Raw genomic sequence first — 10939 nt, forward strand, 5'->3', positions numbered from 1 at the left:
AAATGTAGCATACACCTTTTACATTTCAAAGAGAATGTGATTTTTCATACTGTGCACTTGACTATTTTATATTCTTCATTTCATTCCAAATCACCAACACTAAGTATATCTACTGATCCACTGTATGGATACACACCTAATTTGGTTCCTTTCTGTTTGTCAATAATAATATGTCTTTGTCTTATGCATTTCCTTATATTTTTGTTTATAATACACAGTTTTCTTATCTACCAAAAAGATGGGCATTGAAAGGAACAATTGTCACTTATCTATCAACTATATTGAAATATACCTTAGAACAATATAGTTGGATTTTCCCTCTTGTTAAACCTTCTTTCGTATTTTTCCTCTAGAACCCTGGTGACACATCTATCTCAACTGTGCCTCTTACCCTCTCACTTGTACCCACACTTTTTCCTCGGTCAACTTTAGACGCCTTACATATGAGAGCAACAGCATTTCATTAATTTCCTAATATAACTGTTTCTAGATAATACAGAAATGGAGAAAATGAAAATGAATTTTACTAAGAATATTTGAATATTTCTTCCCTGTACTTTTAAGGCATATTCTTTTCTTTGCAAAGTATTATCTAGGGGCATATTAGTGACATTTGTCTATCTAATGTACTCATCGTTAATTTTCAGTAAAAATCTATAGGTACTGCAAGGATAAAAGACAATTTGCACATGGATTATATTATGGTTAAATGTGAGCTTGATTGCCCCTAACTATGTTCTTATAAACTGGATTTGATGAGTTTATACTTACAATGTTTCATATTACAACTTGTAACCATATATAAAAGGCCGAACCAACCAGAGAAAATACTCCTGACATGATCTAACAAAATGAATTCCAGTTATATTCCAAACCACTGTGTTGCATTGTAATTAAGCTTCATCTCGAAACACTATAGTAGTGTCCAATCTCACAGAGATACTCTTTCAACCTACCCAGGTAGGATGTTCTTCTTTGTCTCCTCATAGTGCATGCACAGAGAAGCTGGCTGCATGACTTTGTTAGTGTCTCTGTCCCAGAGGCTCTTACTCCAGGGAATAAGAAAATGAAGCTATCAGAAAAATGAGAGTCTATACTCCTGTGGGAGATACATTCAAAGAAGTGCTTATCTCTATATGAAGAATATATCTATAGCATTGCCTTCAATACAGTGTTTTTACAGAGGGTCTGATAACTTCTTTTAAGGTGAAAGAAATGACATTTCTTTTAAAATTACTAATAATCAATAAATTTTCCCAGCCCAATCACAGTTTCCCTTCCCTCCCTTCTGTCCTCCCTGTTCCTCTCCCCTAAACCTCCATACCCCTGCCCCACCCCTTGCATCCACTTCTTTCTCTTCAGAAAAGTGCAGTCCTCCCATGGATATCAGCCAGCCATGGCATATCAAGTCGCAGTAAGACTAGGAACTTCTCCTAAGGCTGGACCAGGCAACCCAATAGGAGGAAAGGGTCCCAAAAGCAGGCAACAGAGTTAGCGATAGCCCCTGATCCCTCTGTTAGGAATCCCACAAGAAGACAAAGTTACACAGCTGTACCATATGTGCAGAGGGCCTAGGTCAGCCCCAGGCAAATTCTCTGGTTGTCAGTTCAGTATCTGTGAGCCCCTATGAGCCCAGGTTAGTTGATTCTGTTGGCTTTTTTTGTGGTGTTCTTGACCTCTCTGGCTCCCATAATCCTTCCTACCCCCTCTTCCACAGGATTCTCTGGGGTTCATCTAACGCTTCACTATGTGTTGTCACATCTGTTTCCCTCAATTGCTAGGAGAAGCCTCTCTCATGACAAATGGGTTAGGCAATGATCTGTAGTGTAGCAGAATGAGTATAGCATGAGTACAGCATCTAATTCTTGGAAGAATTTATTGTCCACAACTCTTTATGTGCAAAACATTTGGTAAATCCCTGGGGACACACATACACATGCTGTGGATATTGCTCTGTATAAATAAACACTGATCGGCCAGTAGACAGGCAGGAAGTATAGGCGGGACAAGGAGAGAGGAGAATTCTGGGAAGTGGAAGGCAGAGGAGGGAGACACTGCCAGCCACCACCAAGACAAGCAGCATGTGAAGATGCCAGTAAGCCACGAGCCAGTGACAAGGTATAGATGTATAGAAATGGGTTAATTTAAGATACAAGAACAGTTAGCAAGAAGCCTGCCACGGCCTAACAGTTTGTAAGCAATATAAGTCTCTGTGTGTTTACTTGGTTGTGTCTGAGCGGCTGTGGGACTGGTGGGCGACAGATTTGTCCTGACTGTGCGCCAGGAAGGAAAACTCTAGCTACACACACACACACACACACTGAATTTCAATCATGCAGAATGAAATTTTGGTATGACCATAAAATGAATGGGACAGAAAGACATTGTTTTTCTTTGTTGAGACAGGGTTTCTCTGTGTAGTTTTGGTGCCTGTCCTGGATCTTACTCTGTAGACCAGGTTGGCCTCGAACTCACAGAGATCCGCCTGGCTCTGCCTCCCGAGTACTGGGATTAAAGGCGTGCGCCACCTGGCTGACATTGTTTTTCTTTATGCTTCTCACTTTTTGTTTTATAGTATGATATAAAGTAAATATTAAATTACTAATAATTAATAGATGTCATTTGATTGAGGGGTATGAAAAGTGCAAACTACAGTTGTTTATTTATAGCAACTATAGTTTATCTATTTATAGTTGGGAACCTATAAATTTTATGCAGTGAGCACTGCATATATTTCATTTGATGGCCTTGTTTATATACGATATGAGGAAGAATAAGGGGATAGGCAAAAGGACACATGGGGTATGAAAAAATAAAAAGATCTCAGTGATGGAGGCTACAAGGGGGTGACTAGGGTAGCAGGGGTCAAGGGGGAGGGCAGGGAGGAGAACCACAAAAGCACATGCTGTTAGAAAATGTCATGATGGTATCTAGCAAGATTAAAAAAAAAAAACATCAAAAAGCTTTGATATTTTGAATTCAAAGCTGCACATGACCATAAGTAAAAAGGCATGATTCAGTTCGTGGTGTACCTTACAATTCCTCACAGTTGTATCTCATCACAAAATTTGTGACATTGTTTATATGACAAAAATGTAGTAAAGATCAAGCTTTATCACATTGCTGCTCAAACTGATAAAAACAGTGAATTGTAACTTTATGTAAAATGAAAGTAAAACAGCATTATTAGTGAGTGGGTGCATACCTGAAAACACACTTTCCCTGAGGTCCTGATGTATGGGGAAGGAATACAGTTCCTCCTTTAGAACCAAGAAAATGCTTGGCAGAGCCAGTAATGGACTAGGGCCAGGGACTTGGTAGAGCTTTGACTTCAGATCCTGAGATTCAAACTCTTCCTACCATAAGGGGCTATGGTTTTCAGTTCCAAGATCACTGAGTGCTTGGTCTCTATGTCCTTGAGATTGCAGAGTAACAGGCCAATGGAAAATACCCTGTTCTTGGACTGACCGGAGCTCTGAGTCTTGGAAATCCCCTATCTGGAGATGCAGCTTTAAGAGACAAAAAATTTTTCGGAGTCAAGGCTCTCGATACTTCTTATTGCACTGTACTTTTCCACTAGTTCACTGCACATGTTTATAATATTCTAAAATAGCCTGCCCCTCCATGCAGCCCTCTGCTGTCTCTATTTCTGCTCAGAGACAGGCACCATTCTATGTGTTTCTCCCGTAAGTCTCTTGTGCGAGGTTTGTTGCCTGGTGTGACTTTGTGGTATTTCTTGGCTGCCAACTGCCAAGATGCTGTTGGACCCAGAAAACCCCGTACAGAGATATTTTATATTCTCCTTGTGCAACATTGTTTGTTTTGTGTGTGAAACATTTTTTGTTTTCCTTTTTTCTACTGCAAGTGGCACATAATAAGTTGTACTTCTTAATAAACGTGCTTGGCATAAGACAACAGTTTATGCAAGATCTTCTGATCCCAGGTTTCCATCTTCCTTATCTTCTCATATCCTAGCACTCTCATTTAGGATCCTGTTACTGAAGAATGGCCTCTGGTCCATGTCACTTTTTTTATGATTTTATCATAAGAACCTAAAGTAATACTTTGTACACAATAAATACAGAAATAGCTTTGAAGTAGTTTAGGGTGAAAAAAAACCTAAGGGATATTGACTTTTTAAAGAGGATTTTGTCTTTGAAAAATATTTGTTTTTATGTGTATGGATGTTTTGCCTGCATGTAGGTATATGTCCCACATGTGTGTAATACCCACTTTCAGAAGAAGGCATCAGATCCTCTGGAATTGTAGTTGCACATGGTTTGAATCCCTGTTTGTGGTGGGAATTAAACCCAGGTCCTCAGGAAGAGCAGCAAGTTTTGTTAACTTCTTAGCTGCTTCTCTAGCCCTAAAGTAGTTTTTATTATGTAGATGACAAAATTAATCAACGACCAGTATTCTCTCACCATGTTCCTATTAGTTATAGCTGCTGAAATGTCATTCCTTTTAATTTTAGTTAACTCTTCATGGTCTAATTTCATATCAAAGAGAAAAAATTGTTATTAGTTTTATTGTAATTATGAAATAGCACTAACAATCATTTAATAAATGAAAAATATTCATTTAACAATATTTTACTTGTTTTTATAATTTAACAGATTTTATTTTCTACTAAATTTCTATAAAAGTTGTTTTCATAGTTTTGATTTGCTTTATTTTTCAGAAAAAATGTGGGTTATAGGTAGGCTTTGAATTTGAGACATGAAATTTGAGGTGTGTCTCTATCTGTTGTGATGTCTTACTTGGTAAATAGAGTTGTTTGTTTTGAAATGTATGTTTTTATACCATAATGATGAAATTATCAGAATTAACTTTGGTACAAAGGATGATATTTTAGAGAGTACAATAGATTTGACTCCTACACTAAGTAATCAACCAAGAGACATCTGGTCTTATAACCATGTCACTGATTGGTAGAGTTGTAAAGTGGCCTGCCCAGGTGTATTAGTTACTTTCCTTTTGCTGTGATAAAACAGTATGATCTGAAGAAACTTCAAGAAGGAACAAGTTACTTGGCCTTATGGCTCCAGAGGAGTTGGACTCCATCTTGGCAGGAAGGTATGGCAGCAAAATGGCTGCAGAATAGAAGCTGAGAGCTGATATCTTCAAAGACAAACACAAAACAGAGAGAGCAAACTGGAAGCAGCCCAAGGCTTTTAAAATCAAAGGTCTGCTCGACCATCCCATTCTCTTATATTCTCATCCCCCATCTCCTACCCTCTATAACCCCCTCACCCCTAGTTTACTCATGGAGATCCCAACTATTTCTCCTTCCCAAGGCGATTCATGCATCCCTCTACATAGTGAGACAGTTGTGTAGCTTGATCTGCTTAAGGACCCCCAGGCAGTAGGATCAGAATCCATCCCTGGTGCATGAGCTGGCTTTTTGGAGCCCATTACTTATATTGGAACACCTTGCACAGCCTTGATGCAGGGGGAGGGGCTTGGACCAGCCTCAACTGGATGTACCAGGCTATGCTGACTCCCCATGAAAGGCCTTGACTTGGAGGAGGTGGGAATGGGGTTTGGGTTGTGAGGGAAGGCTGGCGGGGGGGGGGGGGGGACAGGAGGAAGGAAGAGAGGGGGATCTGTGATTGGTATGTAAAAATGAATAAAAAATTTTCTTAATGAAAAAAATCAAAGGCCTGACCCAGTAACTTACTTCCTCCAAACAGCCCCAAAAGCATGACTAACTGGGGACCAAGTGTTCAAATACCCAAGACTAGGGAGACATTCTTATTCAAACCACTTTGCTAGGGTATTGAATCCAGCATCCTGTATAAGCACAGAGAAGTTATTCTTCGTATTTTCTAGTGAATTCCAGTGTTGATTCAGATTAAAGGAGAATCTGTTTTTACTCTACAGTGTTTTTTTTTTTATATTTTTATTTGAATGATTTAAGTTTGTAAAGTTTCCTTATCTGAATTCTAATTATCAAAGCTCTTGAAATAAAAACACACGTCTTCTCCCACAGGATGTGCTAAATTGCAATGAGACACTGTTATTAATCTGTTATTCCCTTCTGAGTTATTATATGTGAAAACTTCATGATAGGCAAATTAAATAAAGTAATTATGTTAAGTAATTTAGAGAGTTTATAACTTCAGAAAATTATAATGCCATTAATTAAATATATATTTGGTACAATTCCAAATCTGTTTATCTTGATAAAAGTAAACATCAGGTAAATCACTGAAAAATAAATAAAAATAAAAACACAAAATGATGTGTAGAAATAAAAATACATACCAAAATAGCTAAGATATTTGAATTCTGTGATTTTTCCTTTTTTTGTCATTAAGAAATTTTCTATTTATTTTCCATACTATCCATAAATCTCCTCTCCTTCCTCTTCTGTCCCCTTAGCTTCCCCTCCCCAACCAACCCCATGCCCACTTCCTCCAAGGCAAGGCCTCCCTTGGGGAGTGAGAAGAGCCTGGTAATTCAGTTGAGACAGGTCCAAGCCCCTCCCCCTGCACCAAAGCTGTGTAAGGTGTCCCACCATAGGTACTGGGCTCCAAAAAACCCACTCATACTCCAGGGATAGATCCTGATCTCACTACCAGGGGTTCCTTTAAGCAGGTCAAGCTATACAACTCTCTCGCCTATACAGAGGGCCTAGTCTAGTCCCATGGAGGCTCCATAGTTATTGGTCCACAGTTCATGAGTTCCCACTAGTGTGGTTTGGTTGTCTCTGTTCATTTCCCCATCATAATCTTGATGCCTCTTGCTCATAGAATCCCTATTTTCTATCTTCAACTGGACTCCTGGAGTTCAGCCTAGTGCTTGGCTGTGAATCTCTGTATCTGTTTCCATCAGTTACTGGATGAAGGCTCTATGATGACAATTAGGATATTCACCAATCTGATTACTGGAGTAGGCCAGTTCAGGTACCCTCTCCACTATTGCTAGTAGTCTAAGCTGGGGTTATCCTTGGAGATTCTTGGGATTGTCCCTAGCAACCTGTTTCTCCCTATCACCATGATGTCTCCCTCTATCATGGTATCTCTTTCCTTGGTCTCCCACTCCATTTCTGTTTCATCTTGATCATCCTGTTCCCTTATGGTCTCTTCCCTCATCTCCTATCCTCCATCCCCGCCGCCTCAAAGAAGAATCTCACATGGCCAGAAGGTTAAAGAATTAGTTAAAGTTAAAGAATTGCTTAACATACTTAGTCATCAGGGAAATGCAAATCAAAATGACTCTGAGATACCATCTTACACCTGTCAGGATGGCTATGGTCAAAAACAATGGTAACAGCTTATGTTGGAGAGGATGTGGAGCAAGGAGAACACTCCTCTGCTGTTAGTGGGAGTGCAAACTTGTACAGCCACTTTGGAAATCAGTTTGGTGGTTTCTCAGAAAATTGGGAATCAGTCTACCTCAAGACCCAGCTATACCACTCTTGGGCATATACCCAAGGAATGCTCAATCATACCACAAGAACACATGCTCAACTATGTTCATATCAGCATTATTCATAATAGCAAGAACCTGGAAACAACCTAGATGCCCCTCAACTGAAGAATGGATAAAGAAAAATGTCGCACATATACACAATGGAGTACTACTCAGCAGTAAAAAAAAAAATGACATTATGAAATTTGCAGGCAAATGGATGGAACTAGAAAATATCCTGAGTGAGGTAACCCAGACTCAGAAGGACAAACATGATGTGTACTCACTCATAAGCGGTTACTAGATGTAAAGCAAATGATAACCAGACTACAACCCACAGCTCCAGAGCAGCTAGCTAACAAGGAGAATCCTAAGAGGAACACCTGGATCACCCAGGGAAGAGGTTATAGATGAGATCTCCTACATAAGATTATTTTGTGTGGGTGTATATGTATGTGTGAGGGGGATGTTTGTATACATGTGTGCAGTGGTGGGTGAATATTGACTTTATATCTTGTTTTATTTTATTTTATTTGTTGTTTGAATGTGGTGTTCTCTTGTTACCAGCCTCATCTAAGAAAAAAACACATTCTGTATCTTATTTCATGAATTGTGCTTCCCATCCAAAGCAGTGCTCGGATCAAGCCTAGGGCTTCATGCGTACTCGATAAGGACTTCACAAACTCGGGGACATCCTCAAACCCCATATTTTATTTTAAAATAAAAGTCCATATGATGACAGGAGAAAAGAGGGGATGCTATGGTATGTCTCAACAGTATGTTTGATGAATATCATATATTTAATTACCATTCATAGATTACATCTTTTACTCAGAATTTAGTTTTATATCCATTAGGTTCAGATATCCCATCCAAAATAGGCATGTACTTAGCTTATTTTCTTAATGTCCTCTATGCTGTCACAGCCTCTCTGGATGTTATGGCTATTTGGGAAATATACTGGCCACTATTTTCTGCAATGCTACTCTGTTGGGTTTCTTCTCAGTGTTTCTTATACTTGGGTTAAAGTTCTACTATTAGGTAAAGATATAAAAGCAGTGGGTTGCTATCTTGTTCACATCATGATGAATAACCCCATTGTAGACTTGATTTATTATTGGTAGTGTTAACCTACTTTCTAGCCGAGTTAGTGTTTGTCATTTTTCTCCACTGTCATGTCGCACCTTTACATATTATACTATTTGGAAGGAAACCACTGGGATAAAGTCACATAAAATGAGTTATCGGTTCAGTCCCCAAGGGCAGAGTATAGACACAATCCATAGGAATTCTCCTGCATGGAGCAATTGTCTGTTTCTCATTATCTATAAAGTATGTAAACATTTATTTAACATAACATGGACTCTTATCATCTAGATAAGAAAATACTTTAATTAAAATCTACATATTTACATTTTTCAACTGAAATTGTTTTGGCGTTGTCTGTGGAAAATCCTGTGAGTGGCCTCCTGTACTATTTCGATCTCTCAGTCGTATTTTCTGTCATTCCCTCTTTCTGTCTCTCCTTGCTCCTCCCTTCCCTCTTCTCTTTCCTTATTCCCTATTGTCTTTCTTTTCCCTTCTTTCTTATTTGTTTCATTACTACACTTCCTTCTTTCTTCCTCCTTCCTTTTCCCACTTTCTCTCTAATATTCAAGTTTACTTAACATCAAATACAAAATATTCAGTAGGTCATAAATAATAATTAATTGAAAAGGAAAAAGGAGAGTAAAATTGAGTGAGTGTGGGAGATGGTCCAATTAAACTTGTTAGGAAGAATAAGAGTAAATAGACTCCATATCAATGAATAAAAAAAAAAAAAGAACAAAACCCCCGATATCTGTGTGTTCTTGCAAACATTTCTTCCAAATTAGTTACCAGATTGCTAATGGGTAGTTATTCACATGTATGTGTGTAGTTTACTGTTATAACCAGAAGAGTTTCTATTTATTTTGTGTCTCAGTTCTGCTTCATTCCTTGATCCTTTTGTTGCCCAGGACTGACTTTAAACCTGTATGTCAGCCATGTGACTTTTTATTACACAATGTTGGGTGATCATAACCTTGTCTTTATTAACCAAAGGTGTATAAAAGTTACATTGATTAGCCGGGTGGTAGTGTCGCACGCCTTTAATCCCAACCCCCCCCCCCCCCCCCCGGAAGGCAGAGGCAGGCGGATCTCTGCGAGTTTGAGGCCAGCCTGGGCTACAGAGTGAGCTCCAGGAAAGGCGCAAAACTACACAGAGAAACCCTGTCTCAAGAAACCAAAAACAAACAAACAAACAAGTAGATAAATATAAAAATAAAAGTTACATTGATTTGAAAGAATTATGTGGATTTGTCACGAATCTCTTTAAAGCATCCTTCACGTCCTTTTTCCTCAGGCTATAGATCATGGGGTTCAGCATTGGGATCACCAGTGTATAAAATACAGAGGCCATCTTATCAGTATCTAGTGAGTGGTTAGTTTGAGGCTGCAAATACATAAATAACAGCGTCCCATAGAAAACTGTGACAGCCATCATATGTGAAGCACAGGTGGAAAAGGCTTTTTTCCTTCCTTCTGATGAACGGATCCTTAAGATAGACAACACAATGTTGAAATAAGACACTATCACTATACTCATGGAAAAAAACAAGTTTGTAGCTGCAGATGTAAAGACTACAGTTTCTGGAAGGTGGGTGTCAGAACAGGACAGTGCTAACAGAGGGACATTATCACAGTAAAAGTGGTTGATTTTATTGGAGGAGCAATAAGACACAGAAAACACACAAGATGAAACAACAATGGCCGTGCAAAAGCCATACAAGTATGTGAGGGAGACCAGCAGAAGGCAGACCCGCCGAGACACCACCACCATGTAGAGCAGGGGGTTGCAGATGGCCACATAGCGGTCATAGGCCATCACAGCCAGCATGAAGATCTCTGCTACAATGAAAATCAGGAATCCTCCCAGCTGGGTGGCACATTCATAGTATAATGTGGTTTTCTTACTGACTAAAAAGTTGACCAGCATTTTAGGTGCAATGACAGTGGAGTTTCCGAAGTTGATGACAGCCAGGTGTCTGAGGAAGAAGTACATGGGAGTTTGAAGTCGTGAGTCCACGGTGGTGAGGGTGATGATGCCCAGGTTTCCTGCTGCTGTTAGCATGTAGATGACCAGGAAGACAAAGAAAAGTGGTACCTGCAGTTCTGCACGGTCAGATACACCAACAAGAATGAACTCAGTGACATGAGACAAATTTCTAGGAGCCATGTAAAAGTTGTGAATTCATCTGTTTGGAGAAGGAAAGAATTGTATACAAAGTTAAGGAAGTATTTTTTTTTTTTTCATTTCAGTAGAGTGTCCTTTATTGAAGGAGGGAGGAGGCCTTACATACAGACTTACAGCACAGTGGAAGAACCTGGGAGGACAAAAGTTCGCTACAGCTGTTTTACATACAATTGCCCTTAGATAGGAGGGTCCTGGGTTGAGAATTTTCTTGAATTATGAGTGAGTTGCATTTCACTTACAAAAGTCAAG

At 39.2% G+C, this 10939-nt stretch overlaps 1 protein-coding gene across 1 annotated transcript; it reads right to left on the reverse strand.

Moving 5' to 3' along the window:
• Positions 1 to 9724: 9724 nt before the first annotated feature.
• On the reverse strand, positions 9725 to 10672 carry LOC131908221 (olfactory receptor 8J3-like). The gene has a single exon (XM_059259270.1). It carries the CDS (start codon positions 10670 to 10672, stop codon positions 9725 to 9727), a length of 948 nt encoding a protein of 315 aa, XP_059115253.1.
• Positions 10673 to 10939: the final 267 nt, after the last annotated feature.

Source organism: Peromyscus eremicus, chromosome 4 (genome assembly GCF_949786415.1).
Source record: "Peromyscus eremicus chromosome 4, PerEre_H2_v1, whole genome shotgun sequence".
NCBI classification, from domain to species: Eukaryota; Metazoa; Chordata; class Mammalia; order Rodentia; family Cricetidae; genus Peromyscus; species Peromyscus eremicus.